General features: G+C 32.6%; 1 protein-coding gene across 1 annotated transcript in view; it reads left to right on the top strand.

Moving 5' to 3' along the window:
* Window positions 1-18926, top strand: part of CycT (Cyclin T) — a 56977-nt gene extending 38051 nt beyond the window's left edge. Inside the window, exon 9 of the mRNA XM_072535883.1 lies at window positions 18672-18926. Coding sequence (XP_072391984.1) covers window positions 18672-18752 — 81 coding nt within the window. The 3' untranslated portion in view covers window positions 18753-18926. The remainder of the gene's footprint in view (window positions 1-18671) is intronic.
* Window positions 18927-23553: the final 4627 nt, after the last annotated feature.

Genomic DNA, 23553 nt, shown 5'->3' on the forward strand with positions numbered 1-23553 from the left:
CACTTCATATCGGGTGAGTATGTCATCTGAATTCATCCTTTTTGAATGTATTGCAATTCCATTAGCACTCACAATTCAGCGATCGTAACCAGATGACGATTGTCTGCAGTATTCCAGTCTTATCCTCATCAAGTTTTTGTAAAGAAGATTGACGTGTGCAATGTATTCACCAATATGTTTTTATAGACATCTTTTTCATGGATTTTGAGTTTATGTTGATATAAACATTACTTTCTATCAATAACTATTTTATTAACCTAAAGGTAGTCAATATATTGGATCAGAGATCAATTTTAATTATTGTGAATGTAACTGTTTCAAAAAATTGAAAAATAACGTTAACGTCCACCTCTAACGGGTCATTAGAACTACTGTGTCACATTGTCAGATTTCTTATAGGTCTGGATCTGTGCTCGTTGGGCGTTTTACATGTTTTAATGTTGTACGATTACTGTGTAATGCGTAACGTTGAATAGGTGATAAATAAATTATTTTACTGGCATTATTATTAAATTAGTTTACCATTTATTTGCAGTTTCCATTTCCTATGATGTTTGCACCCTTTTTTCTTGAATAAAATTATAGACACGAAGTATACCCTTGAGGGTACGTTGTAAGGGGGACTAACCTTAGTAGTGGTGAGAGGCAGGGTTTGTTGGGAAAACTTTTATTAGAGGACACCTCGACACTATTGACGTAGTGGATTTGTGGTTGTAACCGCAATTGGCGCGTGTGGGAGCAGATTTGCAGCAGTTAGAACAGTATTTTTGACGGTGGGCAGTACACAATCCGATTTGGATATCCCCGCCGTAAGAGATGCTGTCTCTTGCTAGAAACTCTGAATATTTCATTTCTGAGTTAGCGAAAACCATAACCAAACTGGTTGGGAGGTTGGTCTTTTTCGAAATAATTCGCACTACTTTAGTAGACATGTAAAAAACTGTAAAGTCTGATCTTCAGTTAACATTTTCACGAGTCTCTAACAACCCACATATTCTCGTGAAGGACAGAACATAACTGGACTAATAAAGAACGCCCGGTGTGATATTCACAATTAGTGGACGGTATTTACCAAGGTTGCGCAGTAAACGGAAGAGATGTGATTTTTTAGAAACTGTACCACCGAAGATTGAATAACGGTAAAGAGAAAAGTACAAAGATATGAAACGTTACGATATTGATACTCGAATGTTACAGTCGAAATTGACGAAAAGTATGCCAGCTTAAATATCAGACTCAATTGAGATAATCAGCAGAAAATCGGAAATGAGCAAAATCTGTCATTTTTGTATCGGGCCTCACGTTGGGCGCCATTTTTGTGAACCACCCCACACTTTTTTGTGCAGGAAAGAACAAAAGTGCAACGGATTTGGGAGTGAGTACTCATGATCGCGAACTTAGAATGAGGAGGACGTTCAAAAATATAACATATAAACATATTGTTATAACATATAAACGTATTGTTAGTTTATCTTGGCGCTGAAACTGTAAATATCCGTTACAGATCGGGCGATAATAGCGTAATATCTATATTTTAGGTAATGTCATACCAAGAAAAGGCCCATTGTTTTTTTTCGAGATTTGAAATAGTGCTTTTCGTTACGATATTTTTGCAACTGTTAAAGAGTTGTATAAAACAAAATTGACCGTAAGAAACGATTGTTTACTATGTGACGTTACTGACAGCACTGGCGTGTAACTGCATTGTCTACACGATTCCAATTGGATTAGAATGGACGCGTTAGATTGAAAAATAGACCGCCAATCGAGGTAATGGACTGGATCCAGTGCATTCCAGTCTCAGTTTACATTCCACTTGCAATCTAGCGCTGGTTTTTGATCGCGGTATCGAAATGTTACTTAATGTATACCATCTGGCCCAGTTTTTATTAATATTGTCACATCTAATGCTTTGTTATATCTTTTAACGTCAATAATCAGTGAATATACATAAAGAAATTGTTGTTTATAAAGGAACAATGTCAAAACATAAAAAGAGAATATAAGTAAATGTAGGTAAACGATACTTTTAAAATGATTTTGCTAAAATAGGTTACCATTTTCTTATACAATAGTTTTTATTGCTAGAACGCTTATCCCATATTTTCTTTTTAGCTGACGTCTTGAGTGCTACTGTAGCATTACTGTATATACTTACCCCCTTTTCCGGCCCTACAAAACCAGCCAGATTTACTTGTTTTTAATAACTTTGAACATCGAGCGCAGTCGTTTAGAAACAAAATAGACCACTACATTTATCTACATCACTGGAGGCTGTCGTAGCCTCAATGATAATATTAGTTGTTGTTCTTGCAGTGTTGAATTTCCCAAGCTAACATAACCGCTTTTAACTTATCTGCACCGTACTGATGAGGATCGATAAGTCAGAAATGCGTATTTCCGATTGCATTTCATCCGTTTGCTCATTTTACCGTACCACTTTTTTGCACAGTATTTCTTTGCCCACTATCTGTATGTGATCGTATCATACTAGTTGCTTTCCTTCAATGCATTCCATTATTTATTTTATTTTCCTTGTTTAATTATTCTGGAGATGATTTTTTTGGCGTTCCTTATTCCTAAGTGAAAGTTACTTCCCAAATGCTTTTTTTAACCATTTTCTAATAGTTTCGTGTTTGTCTAATGATTAGTATGTTGCTTCTACACCTAGGTATAAGTATTGTGTGTTTTCTGTTTATTTTTACCTCTTTATCATATTCGTTATTGTACCATTAACATCCGTATACTGAAATACTCCCCATAGTTGATTTTTTCATATGAAGAGATAATCTGACGTGACCATGTCTGCTGAATAAAGAGAATTATTCGGATTACATCGTGCGATTTGTGTGCAGTATCTCGTATCTGTCAACGTCGCGTGATAAATTCGATTTGACAACAATAACAAGGATTTTAGACGCATTCGTTGTGTAAGTAGTTTGACATTTGTTTAATTTTGACATTTCTCTTTTGATCTTTTTTATTTTGGGTCTGGAAATACCCTAAAAACATTTCCGCAAAAGCTTTACTTTTGCCTAAAGTAAATGTTCTACAAAGTTTTTATTGTTATTGATTTTATGTGGGATAGTCATTAGAATGTGAATCCAGTTATATTTATATTCTAGTACTAGTTTTTCTGCACTTTTAGTCGCTCTGAACTACAGTTAGTGTAGTGATGTTAAATCAGGATCGACATCTCCATTTTATAAACTTCACACGACGTTTGTGGTTATCTTACCTGTTTTTCGTACATAATCCTTGATACTAACATTAGTCCACGTCAAGAATCGCCAATATTCTCATTTCCAATCGTTGTAAGTCTTGGCAGTCGCCTTCCTTGTATAACAACAAGATTAGGATAGAAAAATTTCATCTCGTGACAGAAACGTCAAATAAACAACTTCCTAGTTATATAATTAATAAACAATTCCCGAAGGAAATACTCACCAAACTGCACCAAGATGTTCAATAGTTGTTAAAAGCAAGACCTCTTTAGTTTTTCCGAATTTTCCCGATTTCTACGATCTAATAGCATGCGGTACTAACACGAATCTTTTTTAAGTATTATGTGAAGTATGTGCCACGATTTAAAAAAAAATTAGGTCATAATGATTTTATTTATTGAATTATTAATTGATAGATATATATGCACACTAAATATTTACCTGTTACTTTGTTATTAGGTTTTGTTTTATATACATACCTACTTCTTTAGATCTACTTAAGGATTTTTCACTTACTGTTAGTTTTAACTCTACATGTAGACGGGAGGATAAAAAACAGAAGAGCGGCGTTTCACAAATTTTAATTTTTGTATCTTAATTTTTCCAATACGAGGTTGGTTTGACATTACTTTTGTTTTATAGCATTTATTTTTGTTGTTCGAGTTCCTTAAAATAGTATGAAGTCACATGGGGTTAAATCTGTTAAATACGCTGGGTGACTATTAGTTAAACGGCCATCTTATGAGCGCGTACATTATCTTTATGGAACTTGTTTTGTCTTATATTAGCTTCAAAACGTCCAATATAATGTGAATAATACATTTTGTATACTTTCCGACCGATCTGATGATCCTGTCCTTTGATCGATCTTCGGCGTATTATTTTTCGCCTCTTTGGTTTTTCCTTGGTTCCTGACGTATAGAAATGGATTAATCTTTCATCAAGAGTATCGACGAAAAAAGCCTTCAGATTGCGTAAAGATTGTTCGAGTCTGACTCAGGTGTAGATTGTTGGTCGACAATAATTTCATATCCAAATGTTCAAAATTTCCGATCTTATACCAAGTAACAAATGGCAAAAATAATTACAACCGTAATTATTTTGGGTTACATTGGGTTGCCGAAAAAATTTGAATGATCGCTTTGGCATGTTCTGTTTCCTTTTGCTATTTCGGCTTTTATCATATCTCTCGTTTGGCATTCAATTATAAAATTATCATCATCGACCTTAGCTCTACAATTCTGTTTCACATTGTGAGTCGTGGTCTATTTCAGGATCAGTCTCCATTCATTGCTGTGCTTCGCCTTGGTTTTCCAGTTTCATTCTCTCAATACTTTGTTTCGTAGTCTGGGTCTTTCGACTGCCATCCGATCTTTGGTTATACATGTATTTTTTTCTCTATGTGGCCTAGCCACTGTAGCCTATTTATTTTGATAGATCTAATAATATCAGGTTCGCCAAGTAGACTATCTTGAAATAGATTGTATATTGACAAAACCCTGTTATTGAAATTTACGTGATAACCTGTACAGCGAAAAAGCTGTGCGCTTATGGGAAAGCAAGTTGTTTTATTGTCTTAATTTGATATCAGTGAGTTTATTTTGTTTGTTAAGGAATACCATCGATTGTCTAGCGTATTATCAAGCCAAGCGTATTAATTATCCGCCTAGGATAATTCTTCTCCTGTAGCAAATCCATCAGCTCTTTTGTATTCGTCGATAACCTGGCATCCACACCACAGTGACAATGTTATATTCCGACGATCTATCAAGTACTTCTTGGCACTTTCACACTACCTTAGAAACGCACAAATTCCATGAATCTGAGTTGGTGTTACAAAAAGGATTTATAGAAAAAAAGAATAAGCTTATAATCCAACCACGTTTTTTACATTTGTTAAGGTAATTTTGGAAGAATCATGTAAATATTTACAACACAAAAATAGTATCCATAAAATACTAAGGTTTGGTGCACAAAAAATGCAGCAAAAGATAATAATAGAGTTTGGAACAGTGCAAAGACTTCATCACAACTGTCTTGATAAATTCTCAATACCCTGGTCTATCGGGAATTTTTGGTTATGAAATTGCTGATCTTCTTGCCAAAGAGTTCTTTGTCTTGTATTAGTCCTTTTATCGGCGACCACAGTCGTTATACGGCGATTCAAAAACCCCATGTCTAATTTCTCAGACGGACTTTCCTCAGGAAGTAAATATAGAGGGCGACCGATTAAAAGTGAGCATGCGTCAAAGGGTTTAGATCTGAAAGATTATTTAAAAGAAGTGACAAATGCCACGAAATTAATATTCCCTCTATTTGTACCAAAATAGTTTGAAAACCTTGGTACACTAAGAGAGATTCAGAGAGAAATCGTTCCATATGAATCTGATAGATTTTCAGCTTCCCATATTCCTCTAAAATGGCGAGAATAACTGGGAATGTTTATTATTATAAATATATATTTTATATTTATAATAATCTGTTTTGGGTTGTGCAAATCCTATATGATACTAGTTTTTTGCTTTGATCGCTTCGAAATATTGTGAAAATATTTGTGAAAAAAAAATGAGAAAACTTCAATTTATTTTCACAAGGAAAATGAAATTTCTAGTTGCCTGCCTGTATACCATGAATCACAAAAGTTTTATTAAAAGGTTTTATTAAATGATAAATCTTTAAAATTTATTTTCTCTTTTTCGTTACTATATCTCGGCATCTATGCATTTAGAAAAATTTTGTAACGACAAAAAGATTTTGTAAATAAATTTCTTACAAGATAGAATTGATTACTAATTGAAAAAATTATTATTAATGCAAAATTAGCAAAAACCAGTAAAGAAATTGTCAAAAATCGATGTTTTTTAAACAAATACCTTTGTTATGCCAATTACTTATTAGATACAAATTTTTACCCTCGTGTTTCGGTTGTGCAACTTGGTTACAATGTTGATTTAAACCTTTAAAAATGCAAAAAAATCGAGGAGAGCTAGTGGTCGGTAAAAGCAATTTCAGCCGTCTCAAACATGAAATCAGGCGTTCAAAATGCGCTTAAAAATTTAAATTATCTCAGGTAGTGAACCAATTTTGTTCATTTGTAATACACGTCTTTCGCTGAACTGTCGATGTAAGTTTAGAAAGTTTTTTTCCGGCACGTCAGGTTTTCAAGAAAAGTGTGTTTGAAATTTTTTATAGAAACTGCCACAAATACTGAGAAAATATTTATTGAAACTTAATACAAAATTACACTGCAAAATTGAGTTGTTCTTAAAAAAAAAAAAAAAAGAATTCAGTATAACCTATTTTATGTTTTTTTTTTAATAAAACCGTTCTCTTTTCTCATGAAAACTGAGTTTTGTGGTCTTCTTTTTATGGATTTTTGTGATCGATCCCATCTTCCTTGGTAACGTCTCTCCATGTCCTTTATATCTTGATGGAACCTCTCTCCCTTCTCCCCTCGCTGACAGGTCCAAGATTTTCGGGAAAATAGTCAACATGGGAATCCAGAAAATAAATTTTGGCGCTCGTATTGTATCTCAGTTTTTTATAATTTTCGACCATGTTGGCTACAATTTCTTTATAGTGTGGAGACTTGTTGTTTCCAAGGAAACCGTTTATGACTTCTACGAAAGAACTCCATGCTTCAGATTCTTCCTGGGTCATTGTATTCTGGAACAATCTGTCCGATTTTAAGGTTCGAATTTGAGGACCTACAAAAATTCCTTCTTTAAATTTAGCTTCAGAAAAAGCAAGAAATTTGTCGTACAGATATTTAAAGCAGTCACCTTGTTTATCTAAAGCTTTGGCAAACTGCTTCATCAATCCTAACTTTATGTGAAGAGGAGGCAAAAGAGCTAAGTTTTGGGTCTAACCCAACTAGTAACTAGTAACTAGTAACTCTAGTAACTAGTGTATCACGTGGCACATTTTCTTACGTAATGTAAATTTCCTGCTCGACTGTCCCACTCACACAAAAAACATGGATATTTTGTGAATCCAGACTGCTGACCCAAAAGCATGGATATTATTTTGAGATTTCCACAGAGTTGCCAACAATATTCGCTATACTTTATTTTATTTAGCAACAGCTCAAGATTCTCATATGTCTCTTTGAGATGCACGGAGCGAGCAATAGGCACTGAGGCATAAGTATTACCATTGTACAACAAGACACCCTTCAGACTTCTCTTGGAAGAATCAATAAATAACCGCCATGACGTGGAATCGTAATTGTCAGCTCCCAGTTTCACGACTACTTAAGGAATATTATGACAATACACCAGTGAGTCCTCTTGAGAAAAATATTCCTCCAACTCTTTTTCACGATGCCTATACCATGAAAATGTGGTAGCTGGAGCCAATAGATTTTTATCTTTCAGTCGTGATCCTAAAATTTGTGCAGCATCCTTCGATAGGCCCAAGTCTCTCACTAAGTCATTTAGTTCTATCTATTTAGGTCTATCTCAGGATTGAATTCGTCTTCATCGGTTTTTCGTTTTGAACTTTCATCTGATCATTGCTATTGGATGGTGTGAAGAAAAGGTGGAGGAATAGGGATTCCTGGTCCATGAGATACAGGTCGTTTAGCAGATCGTAAATCAGGATATTTAATTTTGTGTTTATTCTTTGAAGTGAAACTCTTTCAAATATCAATAAGCTACTTGTTTGCGCTAGTACATAATATTTTACAAGGTTTTTTTAATTTTGTGAAAAATTTTGACGTGATAGGCTTAAACCGAATTCATATTCAGAATCAGCGTTCCCGTATTAGCTAAGGACACATGTCAAACTCAAAACACCGAAAAATCATGTCGGCCTGTGTTATTTAATAAAACAATTAGCCCACTCTTTGAAGTTTCCGCATAGTAATATTATCATTTCCAAAAATATTTCGAAGCGATTAAAGCAAAAAATAGGATCATATACGGTTTACGCAACATGCAGAATCTGAGAAAATATGTAGAAAACTGCAAGGCAATTGTAAATAACTCTCCCAAACACTCATAAGACACTTACCTCTGAGCTACCTAGGCCGCGTTCTTGGTATGTTTTCTTTAAATAAACTGGAGGGAAAAGATATACAAAAATTAAGAAAATCAAATTAAAACAATGTCTCAAACTCGGTGAAACGTAACGCTCTTCTTAGTTTTTTGTCTTTTCCCATAGACCATCCTCAAACTAAAATATTAGAACTTATAGATTATATAGCAAAATTTATTTGCATGTATTCTACGATGATGTAATTTTTGTCAGCATGGTTTAGTTTTGTCTGTGTGATGCATTTAAAAAAAAACAGAAAGAAGTAGTAATTTTAAACATTTTGAGATATATGTATATACTGTTGTCATTTTATTTATTTTTTTAATAAATGATTATCGAAATGTTACTTTTCTTTAAAATACCAAATATCTCAAATTGTGTACGTCTATAGTAGTTAGCATTTTCAAGGTAAGCACTTTTATATTGGTCGAAAGTTGTTTATCTGCGGCTGTTCGATTTTTTCTGGAAATAATACCACATAAACGAGGAAATTAAAACACTTTTTATAACGTTCGGACTTTCAGATCGAAAACCGTAGTCAAAATGTAATTGCCAAAATAAACAATTGATCTATTTTGTTCTTTTCGGTATTTAGCTCAAGCTGCAGAGAGAAAAACGTGCACAAATTAGTGAATTTTTGAAACCAGCACAACATTATAAAGGGCAATGTCTGGAGTAACCTCCCAAGTGCGTGCAACTCCAAAGTGTTGGCCATAATTTTTTTTACGGTAGTTTTAAAGTGCAAAAAACGGTGTTTTTTAATTATTTTTATTGTATCAAATCAATATTTTAGGGTAAAATTGCCACAATATTATGAAAGTATATAAAAAAGCTTACATTTGAGCTGTGTTAAAATAAATTTGTCCCAATAGTTTATGCAAAATTAACTATTACAACTTTTGAAATAACTCTTGTAAAAATTCTTTTTTTTTTGTGCAAAATGCATTATATTGTAGTTCTTTTAATTACAAATCGAATGAGACTTTCTAAGATCCGATGGGCCAATTCCTTTTTGAGATACGTTTAATTGTTTATGCAAATTCTTAAATGTTGTATAAATTTTACAGTCAGAACCTTTGTGTAAAAAAAGAGATATAATTGAGGCTATGAGAGCAAAAGTGGTCTAACCAACATTTTCGTACATTACAGCATAAATCGCTCTAGCAGGTTGATTGTGCATTATAGAAAATGACAAACATTTGAAAACACGCATAGGCTAACCCACGAAGTTGTGGATTACGCCAAAATTGCTCAGTACATAAATACGTAAAAGAATGCAAGAGTGGGCTAATCTCCATCTTTGTGGGGTAGATCCATCCGGAAGATATGTAAACCTTTTTTTATAAAAACCTTTTAGATTTCTAATGGTAAAGTAGATAGACTTTTACAAAAAAAATCACAAACTGGAGTTACACTCCAGGATGAAAGAAGACAAAGTAATTCAGCAAATAATACAGGTGACGACAAAACTACCGAAGAAAAAGAATTCCTTAGTAAATTTCCCACATACGAATCACAATATACGAGGCATAAAAGTGAACATAGAAGTTATTTTGCACCAGGTTTGAGTTTAGGAATCCTTTATAACTGTTACAAAGGAGAACATTTTTTACTCACTAGATATCGAAAAGAGGACAAATAGGAAAATACTTCAGCTAGATCATCTTTATCCCGGTGGACGTCCAATACCGAAGCAAAAAAAAGATCTTTTGAATTTATACCTCTACATTATGGATTTTACACAAGAACCAGAATATAAGATCCACTATACATCCAGAAGAAGAGTTCACGAGAAAGATTCAGTATTTTTGTTACTTTGTGGTTTATTAAAGTTTATTTTCAACATTGATATTGTTTAGTTATATTGTACTCTAGGTCTAATCCACAAAAAAGCTAATTTTTTATTTTTTTTGTTGTTAAATATACTGCACGATCTTCAAGTTTTTTTTTTACTAGTTACTGACAACATATTTTTATTTTATAAAATTTCAAAAATATAATATTTGTGGTTAGACCACTTTTATATTTTTTTCTAGAGATAAAAATAATTGCTCAACAGGTTTTTCAACCCCTTATTTATATTAAGCTACACTCTCTATACAATACACCCATTTTTAACAACAATAAAAAAGTTTTCTACTACCAATAGAAGTGGAGTTAGCTTAATTTGTTTAAATTGTATTGGGGCGGTTGCGCTATTCTTTCACTGTCTCGTTCTGCTCAAGAACGGCTAGTTGGATCGTGACGTATTAGGGGTCGTTGAAGCTTAAGCTCAAGAAGTAAATAATAAAGCGTGCTTATACAGTTTACTTTAATTGCTGTCGACATTCACTTCATCTTTCCTCGTTAGAGATCGCTAAATGTATACTTTGGTAATTATTTTGCTATAGTTGCCATACTATCAGATGGGTTTTGATTTAGTTCCAGTCTCCTTACAAGTCTCTCTGATGATGGGTAGACCCTGAAACACGTGTAAGAGAATGGTAAGGGATTCGAATTAAATTACGACGTAACCGTCTATATATATATATATATATATATATATATATATATATATATATATATATATATATATATATATATATATATATATATATATATATATATATATATATATATATATATATATATATATATATATATTAAATAATAAAGGTTTGAGGTCAGAAGGTGAATTGTCAAAAACACCTTTTTTAGCTTCTTCTTTTTTATGTGCCATCTCTGCGACGGAGGTTGGCAATCATCATGGCTATTCTGATCTTAGATGCTGCCGCTCTGAATAGTTCGATTGATGTGCATCCGTACCATTCCCTCAAGTTACGCAACCATGAGATTGTTTTCCTTCCTACACTTCCCTTGCCCTGGATTTTCCCTTGTATAATTAATTGAAGTATTTTGTATCTTTCATTGCGCATAACATGCCCCAGGTATTGCAGCTTTCGTGTCTTGGTGGTTTCCAATACTTCTATTCTTTTATTGATTCTTCTCTTGACTTCGTTGTTTGTTACATGCTCGGTCCATGATATCTTCAGGATTCTTCTATACACCCATAGTTCAAATGCTTCCAACTTTTTAGTAGTCGACGCGTTAAGTGTCCATGCTTCTATCCCGTAAAGCAGAGTCGAGAAAATATAACACCTTACTAGCGTAACTCTAAAGTCTAATTTCAGTTCTCTTGCGCAAAGTACCTTTCTCATTTTATTGAAGTTTGTTCGTGCTTTCTCTATTGGAACTTTGATTTCTTATAGTGCCTTAAAAACTTAACATACAGGACCGTGTGATATGTCATATGACAGGATTTAGCGAATAGAATACGATGACAATGAAAAGCCAAACATGACGGCACGTCAAAAGAGCTTTAGACCCATATCTTTGCTATTCTCGGGCCCATTGTGACGATGAGGTATTATATGACAAGATTTAGCTTACAGAATACAATGACAAAGAAAAATTAAACATAGCGGCATGCCATATAGACCTTAAGCTTATTTTAATTTAAATTCCAATTAAAGGGTTCCCTCACCACCGAGCGAATTCGGCTACTCGAAAAAACAGTCAATTTTACTCATATCTCGACTACTATAAATAGCGTTTTTTTTAATAAAAATTATAGGGCCGATTTTGATTCTTAATTGTTCTAAAAAAAGCAGCTGTGATTTTTTAAACTTCACTTCTATTAGTCGTAGAAATCTTGTTTTTAATCTTTTTTTTTGAGTTCAGCTATAAGAATCAATAAGTTAAAAAATTGTGTAATGTATAGGGAGTGATGTAGCATAATTAATTTAAAACGCAAAAGTCGCACCTACTTCAAAGCTATAAATAAAGGATTAAAAAATTTTTTGAGCAAATATTTTGATTCCTACAAAAAAATATAATTTACCAAGAAAAGAAACCGTTTAGAAGACCTCTACTTTTTTTAAAAAAATTTCTGGCGCTGCTAAATTTATAAACATTTAAGAATTTTTTTAAACAATTAAACATATCTCGAAAAGGAATTGACCGATCGTATCTTATGAAATCTCATTCGATTAATTAAAAGAGCTACAGTATAAGGCTTTTTGCATGAAAAAAATGTTTACAAAACTTATTTCAAAAAATAAAAATGGTAAAAAATTGACATTTTTGAACCTTCAATCAATTTTGCATAAACTATTGAGTCAAATTTAATTTAGCATAGCTCAGATTAAGCTTTTTTATGTACTTTCATTAAATCGTGTGCTCATTTTACCATAGGATATTGATTTGATACAATAAAAATAGTCAAAAAACGCCGTTTTTTGCTCCTTAATAGTACCATAAAAAATTATAACCAAAAATTTGGAGTTGCACGCACTTGTACTTTCCATTGTGCTCTGTTATCATTGTCCCAGGCATGTTTACATATCTGTAATTTGTGGAAGTCTGTTTTTGATGTATGTTTTATGTTCGTATATCCTGAAATTTAGTAGTCTTGCGGTTTCTCCCATATAGAAATTGTTGCATTCACGGGGTATTTTATAGATGCATTTATTTGATCTTTCTTGGGTGTTGTTTGGTTTGGTTTTGGACAGAGTAGATCTCAGTGAATTGGTTGTTTTGAATGCTGTTATGTTGTTGTATTTATTGCTTTTCCTTTTTAATTTATTCTGATATACCCTTTACATATGGTATTGTTGTCATCTTTAAATACCTTGTGGTGTTTTCTTTCTTTAATCTCGTGAAATTCCTTGTTTATAAATGACAATGGGTAGTCATTTTTTTTTATTTAAAACTTTGTTAACAGGTTTCTTTCCTCCTGAAATGCATTTATATTAAAGCAGATGTTTTGGTCTCATTCGTGATTATGATTTGAGTGGTAAATTAAATCTATGTTGGTTTGGGTTGGTTTTCTGTAAATTTTGGTTGCATATCCCATATCCTCTTTTGTGATTCATACATCTAGAAAAGGGAGTGAGTTTTTGTTTTCTTTTTCCATGGAGAATTTGATTGATTTTTCTTTACTATTGATGTCTATCATAAAATTATTCAATGCTTCTGGTCCGTGAGGACAAATAGAGAGCATATCTCAACCATACTATGGGTTGTTGGTCTTGTTTTTGCACGTTTTGTTCGAAAATAATGTACTCACGACTAATCCGAAATTTTGTTTGTATCCATAAGCACAAATTATCTTTGTTTTTATAAATTTCATCTACGCTAGTATTTTTTTGGTACTTCATCAAAAACATTTTCAAATTTAGTGAATTTTAACGATTTACTGATAACATGGTAATGTTAATAAGTAAAGAAAGTTAAAACGTTTATTTATTTATATGAGCTCATTTGATAGATCAAAATTTAGAATGGCACAAATAGATCAATTGTTTGTTTCTATCGATGATTAAATTTTGACAACAATTTCCGATCTGACAGTCCAAACGGTATTAAAGTTTTCATTTGTCTTATCCATTTGATATTATTTCCATAAGGGATTGAAGCACCCTTTTTGTTTTACAGTTTTGTACCCTTTTCCTCCTATTATATTACCATTCCAGATCAGCCCTGCTCGTCAAACTTATAACTTTTGTCCAAGCGTTTAATATTTCGCAAGATTCTGAAACTGCTTTCTTGTGGCATGTCTAACTTAACATGTCTCAACACAATTATTGGTTGTAATGAAAATCACGTTAATGGCCCAGCAAATAAAAAATAAAATGAGTCATACTCGTGATCACTTTCGTATATCGTATTGTTTAGCTGTCGCTGTGATTTTTACCAAGAAGCGTATCAGTAGCGGAGAAAAAGTGCGTATTTGGTCAGTATATATTTAGTTTCCTCAGAGTTATCAGTACAGAATTATACAGGTGCCTTTGTGTTTAACGATATATTACTTTTGTTAAATATTGTTTAATTCAATAAAAATGGTAGAAGGTAGTACTAGCAGAGAGAGTTTAAATTTGAAAAGTTCTCGTAAAAGGACTTGAAGCTAAAAAAATGGTTTTCCTTTTTGTTCGGTCTGCTTGGTTTAATGGTATATCAGGGTTCGCCTCCCTCAAGCTTTTCCTCAAAATATTCTGTCCATCTTCTTAGTTTTTTTGCTGTTCTGTCAATATGTTACGCTCCTTATCTCTTCACATCTTTTGGTTGAATTCTCTTCTGCTTTTGTTCAGTTTCTGGTAAAATTTTCTTGTATCTGTCTGTTTTCTTAGTTCTTGTAGTTTTTGAAGTTCTTTGCTTATATTTTCTCTCTACTTTCTGCGGTAGATTTTATTCTTTACGTAGTTATTTATATCCCTTTGCTTGTCGGGTTCTGTGCCCTTGTTGTATCAGTAAATATGCTCTGTTTCTATTGCTATATTGCTTTCTATATGTTATTCTCTATTTTTGTCCACATCTTTAAGTTCTTCTTCATTGTATCGTTCATGTTTAGAATCTATTTCCTTCTTTAAATGTTTAAAATTCTGGCCCTTACCCTACTTTCGACCCAGTAGTGATCAGAATCCGCATTTGCCCCTCCTGGTGCGGACGATTATTATATTATCATATTTACTGTAAGTTCGTCTGCTGATTTCCAGGTGCCTTTGTGTATATCTCTTCGAGCGAAGTTAAAGTTATACAATCGATAAAAAAAAAGACATTTTTGAAATCATAGCATCAAAAATATTTTATTTCTTAAGCACCAAATTTTTTCATTTTGTTGGGCTGTGTTATCATTCCTGTTCCATACCATGCAAGTTAAACGTTTACTTTGTATTCCAGTTCTTCCTTTTGGCAGAACTTTCAGGTTTTATTGACGTTTGTAAAATGAAAGTATTTGCTTCGTTGCAGCATTCCTGTTTAAGCTTTTAATTCATCTGTTGTGTGTTTATTTTGCTGTGTAAACACATTCGACATAATTTCAGGACATTGATTAATTCCGCTAACTCGGTTATTTTGACACTCAAGAGAATTAAATTTTTCTCAGAAATAAACTTGGAATCTTGATAATTTGTCTTTCATTCTGTTTATTTTATAAACTAGATCTAACGTATTATTTTTATTATTATAAGCAGAAATATATTTATCGTTACAATGTAAAGTGGCCAGCAAGGAAACATATTTTCTTACATCCCGCCAATGATCGAATTCAAAATTTCCGAAAATTCATGATTGACGCGTGATTTCGGCTATTTTTTATCAGTTACGACGCGTGATTTTGGATGGCTACTTTCATTTTTTGTTTGCTAGACAATAGTTAAACATGTGATTTTCGTTACAACCAATAATTGTGGTTTAATTCCATATAAGCATAATATTTAAGTTTCTTATTTCGTTCAAGAGAAGTAACGTGGATCACGAAAGTTTATAGAATAAACCGGTACAACGGAATATCGAAGGACAGAAGTCAAACTTACTATAAGAATATGAGTAGAAAACCTATTTAACATTACTTAGTAGGTTTCTTTTGTACACAAAAGGGAATCTATGTACACAGTTTCAAGAAGCTATGATTTTGGAGATAAGGATACGAAAAAAAAAAGAATAGATCTAAAATTCAATAAGGTATGTCCCCTTTCTTGGACAAGGGGAACCTATTCTAGAATTTTTCTTTGAAGAGTTACCGCTCAATCGGAGGAGAGCACAGTGAGTAAAGAAAAACATTTGCCAAAATTCTAAATTTTTTTGAAAATGAAATTTCAAAAAAAAAAAACGTAGCAAGATGAGATTTATGGTCAATTTGTTTAATTATATACATAATTTCTTAAAACTTTCGTGATACTAGTTACCATGAAAGAACTAGAAAGACCCAATTCGGTTTGATCATCTAAAAATTTATGTTATTTATATCGGGAACACAATAACAACAAACAGCTTTACTAATTTGCAACGACCTGCAATCATGTAACTTTTTTAACACCTGCATAATCCCGAAAACTCACAGGTGTCACAAATTGTTGTCTGGCGCATATCGAACAATTTGTAAAGCTTGCTTTTATTGTTATAATACACTAGGAGTTTGAAAATGTTATACCGTGATATTATTGTGAATACTTTTAAGAACATACTGTGGACAGGTAGCTGAAGCGGTTTCAGAAAAACCTCAAGAGATATCACCGTATCTTATCTACGTCTTACCAGTATACGAGGTATGATCAAAATGTTCCAGGACTTATAATGGGTATTCCAGAAGAAACATTATATACCATTCAAATTATTGACTTTGGTAACGCTGATTTCCACTGCTTCTGATAAATGGTGTTATGGTCAGACCTGCACCGAAGTGGCCATATAGTTGCCAACTATATTTCGTTTAATTTCAAGATAAGCTGGAGGTAAACCGTTTCAGACACGTGATCAGTGCGTGTGTCGTATCTTCTCAGCTTGTCATTGGTTAGAAATTTAGTGCTAACAAAAGACAAGCTGTGACGACACGACACAGCCACCTATCACTGTTAATTTCTCAAAACAAGTATGTCTTTATCTTCGTAGTCTTTCAGTAGCTCCTCTTAGCGTTTATATGATTGAATTTGACGACCGTTTCATCCGGTTTCTACATTATCACCCTCTTTTTTAACATACTGTAGTATAGTTATAATATTTAGTAATTCTTAAAATGGAAGTGATTATTTTAGTAGCATTTGGTAGAAACATAGTTCTTGATTTAGGAAATATTAACTAGAATTACCCAACTGAGAGCTAGATTGGTGAAAAAGATTTCGAAATAATCGGAACTGGTTTAACTAGAAGAAAAAGAAACATTTCTAAAGTAATTTAGGTTTATAGTGGAAGAAATACAATAAACATCCCTAGCAGATATTTGAAAGACCAAATGGTAAAACAGAAAGAGAAAATAAATAATATAAATATGCTTATCAAGTCCTTCCAATATCTACTAAGGATAGATTACATATATATGAAATACCGCTTCCACTATTGCATGAATGTAATTGTTGATGGTAAGTATGCAACTTAGATTTTTCTGTCTGGTATAAAGTTTATATTTGGGGGTAATTATGGACCAACAAGAGTTTCACTGGCTACATTAGATCAATGGGCCAACAAGAGTTTTACTGGCTACATTAGATCAATCTTTACAACCTGTTGATTTTTTTAATAAAACAGGAAATTCACTAGTATAATATCCCTCCCATGTTCGGTGATGTGCAAGTTAGTGTTTTGCTGACAAGATTAACCTTTTATTACAGCAAAACAATATAAAAATACCAGATAGAAAAATTTAAGTAAAAGAACAAGTTTCTGTTGTATTTATGTAACGATTTTCTAGTAAAATTTGCATATTCATGAACATTTGTACCTTATAATTGATTTCTGTTGTTATATTTTGTAGCATTGTACAAAGAATGCCAAAGCTTAAAAAAACAGGTCCGGACTAGGTGTAACTGCCGAAATATTTTTACCATAAGTATTTTATTGAATATTAAATAAAATTGAATACCAGATCTGTATTGTGTTATTGTTTTTGAATGTTACATGTTTTACTGTGGAAAAAATCATTTTTAGGTGGTGTATTATTGGTCTCTGTTTTATTAGCATTTACTACAGCTGTATGGATCCTACAAACTACAACAAATATTGTTTTCATGGCTGTATTGGTAAAAAAATACTGTAAACAGTTGAAAAATATGTTATCATATATTTCTTTTATGGATCTCTATGAATCAATTTTTATTTAATTTGCTGAAAACAGGTGACGCCATTTTTGGAAGAGGTTGCTGTTAAGTAACTGCTCACAAAATTAATTTTATTCCAAAATCATTGTAAACATGTACCAGGCGACACAAAAAGGCGATCAAAAACATTTATTTTTAAAAGTTTCTGATGATTTTTTCATACACTCCTTTGAGTTGAATGTTAATTTTTTTTTGCAATTGTTAGAAAACTATATTTTTCTGGAATTCATGATATACGTAATAAAATTTACTTACAAGTTATTCTAATTGTTTATTAGAAAGTTGTTTATTTGATAATGAACAACGCGGTTGTTTCCGTCACCTTAGAACACTTTATAAAATCTCATTTTGTTCGTTTTTATCTAAATTTTCAAGATATGTAAGTTGAAATCCCATTTTCAAAATTCTTACCCTCTAAAATTAAGTTTAAATAATGGCTAATTTGTTTATAAAGTTTTTCATTAATAACTTTGCGAGAAATGAATGTGAAATAATGCTATTTCGATATTTGTTTAGCTGCCAATTTTCCACATTTAAAATTTCGTAACTTTTTACCATTATCTTAAATAGTTATCTAAATTCTAGAAAAATCGTGATTTTAGCATTATATAACCCAAGAAAAATGTTTTTGTGTCTTTTGTGTCGATTGCACTTAGCAACAATGTAGATTTAGGGCATACATCGTTCTGGTCGTAATATGCATGGAATATTTTGAGGTTAGTCGGCCCAGTCCGGGCCTGAGCGTACAGATGACCTACTAAGGAGATTTGGTGCTTTGCAGGTGGTGCAATCAGGTGATGGCGAAACGTCAGTGCACAGGTTGGCCGAATCTAAGTATACACACAAGAGTTCGACGTCCTAGATAAGCGACTTAAGTAGTACAAGATGTTCTTTTTCGAACAATCTGTATACGAAGTATAATTACAGAATCTAGATTTATTTTGTTATTTTTTTAATTTGTTAGGTTTAACGCATAAATAGTTAAAAAGAAACCTATTTTTGATGTTTTGCAATAAAATGTTCCGGTATCTCATGATACAGGTATTCTTGGTGCTTTTTTCATGAAATACTCGGAAACGATAGTACCTACATATCTAACCCTGGTGTTTAGATTGATCATCGATCTTCAGAGCATTGCCGCATGCGCAAAGGCGATGCGCGGTACACTTGGCGCAGATAACTCTTCCTTACGATTGACTGAATACAACCCGTAAGTATAGTGTGTTGTTAGGCCAGTAATTTTCTTCTGTCGCAAATAATGACAGGTAGAATTATGGACTGAAATAATTTTCGACTATTTTTTTTTTAAAATGATTTATTTTAAATTTGGCTTTACAATGTTTCTATTGCCAGTGTGATAAATTTTGTCATAATTTTTTATTAGACAAAAGCAACCGCTAGAGTTTACTGTATAGATTAAGCACATCAGATAGAATTGTCAATCTAGAAATGAAAATAATATTGGGTAAAGGCTTAACAATACGTATATATGGTATTTACCAAAAGAATTGTTTTTATCAAAAACTATTTGCAGACGGACAAAATAACCTCAGTACTCATTTATAAATATGTACCAACTAATCTCGTAAAGATTACACCATTGTGGACGTGGAATTTGGAACAAATCAATGGAGAAGACGAATGACAGCAGTAACGGATTCTGTAAAACTACTTTTTATTAAGTAAATTCGCAATTATGCTCAGCAACTACCGACAAAGGTTGCAAGGACAACTAGAAAACAGAATTTATTAAACCATTCGCTTAGTGTCTAAAGAAAGAATCAATGTATCTTCGGTGGATTAACATTGGTTGGCCGAAGAGTTCAATAGACGTCAAGGAATAGTTGTTAGATTTCTAGAGCCAAAACCCTTTTCCATTTGTTTCAGTTTTACACGTCACTTACTTTTACCGAAGGCCAAACAGTAAATAGACTACAAGATAACGGCCTCATTATTATTAAATCCTATAAGAAAACGCTAAGGTCCATTCTGGTCATTCGTAATTTGGTCTGCTCTGCAGCTACTTTTTGACATAAAAACTTGAAAACGTCTTGTAAAATGTCACATATCACGTCAAATGTCACATTTATGTCAACATGTTATGAGTTATGTTACAAGTTATGTCAAAACGTCACTGAGGTGTGATCCGTCGAGCCTATTCACTTTGCTGTCAAAATTAAAAATGTCACTTAAAACATTCGCTTTTGTCAGCTGTGGAGGAAAATCTTAAACATACAACTCGTGGCGAATAGTAGTCAGTGAAGACCTACATCTGTTAAGGAAGTCGTGGTATCTCATTCTTCCTGAATGGATCTAATTCCAATATTTACCAATTGTTATCACCCCTTTTTTACTCTTATGCCAATAAACCATCTTTTGTATATTTTCTAGATTGACAAAATTTATTTATTAATTTCTTGTTAAAGATGATCGTGATAGGTTTGCCTGTGCATTTTATGTATGAACAATAATTTTTTTTTATCTTTTCAATGATTAATTATTCTGGCACCCAAAAAGAATATAGGATGTTTTCCTTTGTTTTTTAACAAGAGCCGTATTTTTTTTGGTATATGCCACCATAGATTGAATGGCGACTTGGGAACTTTATCTTTTTAAAATGCCCTTAAAAATTGAATTTAAATCTATTACATATAACAAAGATTCATTAATCTTTTGCTTAATTTCGAGTTTTTAGTAAGACCCAAATTTGATGGCAAAAAAAATAAATTACTTGTAAGATTAACCTTTTCTAAAAATATTCTGGATCTGTGTGTTTGTCTACTGACGCTTTTCAATCGTCGCGATGTCACCAAATACTTCACTTTACAACAAACATAGTAGATAAAAGTGGCTGTTGAAGATGAATACCTTGACTTCGGAATCTTGAGATTGGTTCAAATGTTTGAAAGCATAAATCATCACGTTGAGAAGAATATTAGAACTTCATTAACTGGAACAATGTTTTTAGTTCTTTTATATTAGACTTTAACTATTTTCCATTTCCTCGCTGACTTCATCACACAGTCAATTACTTCTATGTCGATATTTCGCGTCATTTTCTCGAATATATAATAAACAGAATGGAGTACGACACAAAGCCTCGTCTAACATTCATTTCAATTGTGATTTTTTCTGAAAATGATTTTCCTTCTCCTTCCGCACTTGTGATTTTAGTGGAAAACGCTTATGATTTTGATACCTCTCTGGTGACATCAAAAATAAAACATCTGTCATCTGTCACTTGTCTTTTGTTGGCACATCAATATTTTAGAGAAATTTGATGATTTGTTACAGATTTCGCCCTTGTACAAGGTATATTTTTATTTCCTTGTAGATAAATGTATGAAACGTTAAACAGAAGTTACTATATTTCGGTACAACTTTAATTTTAAGAATATAGAAACAAAATACAACAAAACATTGTAGAATATCAAATATGTTCAAAATCTGGTTTCTGTACTTGTTCTTCGGACAATTAAAGCAATGTTTTTATATTTATTAGTTCTTTTTTATATCCTAGGTTAATTTGCTTGTAAATTATGCTGCGTATGGGGTTGTTCGGTAGCGAGGGAATAGCCTAATCTTCTAACAGTTTTACAAAAATGCTTACAAATGTTGCTCTGCGTTCACATTTGAATTGTGACGATTGAGTCATAAACAATATACCCGTCGCAGTTATACCAATGACAGAAGTGGTAGAATATATCAGAAGTGAAGTTTCTTTGTTAGAATGCAGTAAATGTGTTTTAGGTTATATATTTGAAGCGGTTGAACTGATTTTTGATTTAGCTGCTGAAACGGTTTGTTTGTGTAAAAATGATTTATGTAGGTCTTTGTTATTCTAGCATTAGCTATTGTCTTTAGCATTAGCTATAGGTCTTTGTTATTCTAGCATTAGCTATTGGTACCCTCTAAAAACGTTATGGATAAGTATATTCCTAATTATTCTTCAAGATGGAGGCTTTTGCTGATCTTAATATAAAGTTGAGTTACTTCTGGAGCATTCTACATATAGAGCTCACATAAGCATTAATCAATGTAACTTATTTTTAGGTTATGTTAGGTTAGGTTCTATACCAATGGTCGGTTTTATATTCTATATGAGAATTGTCCTCACTTTTCTACTTTGCTATTTTGTTTTGTTCTGGATAAGGATATTCCTAATTATTCTTGAATATGGAGGTTTTGCTGAACTTGATAGCATTCTGCATATAGAGCTTACATAAGCATTAATCAATCTCACTTATTTTTAGGTTATGTTAGGTTAGGTTCCATACCAGTCATCGGTTTTATATTCTATACGAGAGCTGTCTTCTTTTAGCAATTCTAATGTAGTTTGAGTATAGGTCAGATGTAGGTAAAGCATTTTAATATAAATCTGCTGATTTTATTGACTGCATGCATTATTTATGATTGTGAACTGGGCCAAAAAATAAGTCATGTTGAGAAAATACAAAAACAATTTCAACTTGATGATATAAAAACCTAAATTTTATATCGTGAGAGACAATATATGTTTCGATGTGGTAATAGGAGTCTTTACTGCTTACTAGTAAGGGCGAGTCCTATCTTTTCTGTCTAACAGTTTGTGCTTGGTTCATACTATGACCTGTATCGCTCCATGTCAGCTCCTATGAGGTGCTCGTCAGCTAGTGTTATGCCGAATAAAACACAGGAAATAAAACACAGTCCTACGATCCATATTTCCCACTGAGTAGTGTGAAACTGGAAAGTTAGAGTATCGTACATAAAAATGCTGCAGAATACTATTTGTATTATTTTCTGCAATATGTATCTTGCTTAGTCTCATAAACTGTGACATGAATGCTGCGAATATGAATTCCTGAATATTGTAGAGTGAAAAAACGGTTTGAGGGGAAGAAGTTTCAAAAAGTTTACGAAACTATATAAATTTAAACATTTATTTCATATACATTTGAAGTTTGTATTATTCATTTTAAGGTGGAACTTCTATGCCAGACTGAGGTAGCTGTACTCTTCAGGGAATTCTATGCTAAAAGAATCTTTTTTTATGACGCCAATGAGACTGCTATATTCAAATGTTTTAGTTGGGCATTTATCTAAGTTTGTTTGTTAGTACTTAGAGAAGGAAAGTTCACCTCTTCTTTAAGAGCTTAGGATGGAAATCAGATGATTAACAAGAAGAATCTGTAAGCACAATATCGCGGTTCAAACAATGTCTCTATATCATGAGATTTATTTTCTCTGGAGACATTATAAGCAGACTTTGACGATAAAAATCATTGCTCTTCTTCTTGATCTGCCATACCCAGTATTGATCGTAGGTAGATCTCCTGCATATTTCGTTGTGTATCATGAAGCTCACAAAAATATATGGAACCTCCAATTTATCGTCTACTTCTAGCGGCTAAGGAAAGTTTACCAATCAATTAACGGCAAAAGTATCGCAGTACAATTGATTTCCATGCGGCGATTTAATCGCGCGATTCTTAACGTTTCATTCTGATCTAACCACTACAGTCATCTTAATGATCGCAGATTAATTAATACAGTTGAAGTATTAATAATATATACCAATCAGCAATTGGAATTTGTATGAGAGCGAGAACTTTCAACGATCAATTCCGACTGATATCGCGAATATTTCTATCAGTCTTCGCATAAGAATACCATCCATAGAG

This window comes from Diabrotica undecimpunctata, chromosome 6, assembly GCF_040954645.1.
Source record: "Diabrotica undecimpunctata isolate CICGRU chromosome 6, icDiaUnde3, whole genome shotgun sequence".
Taxonomy (NCBI): Eukaryota; Metazoa; Arthropoda; class Insecta; order Coleoptera; family Chrysomelidae; genus Diabrotica; species Diabrotica undecimpunctata.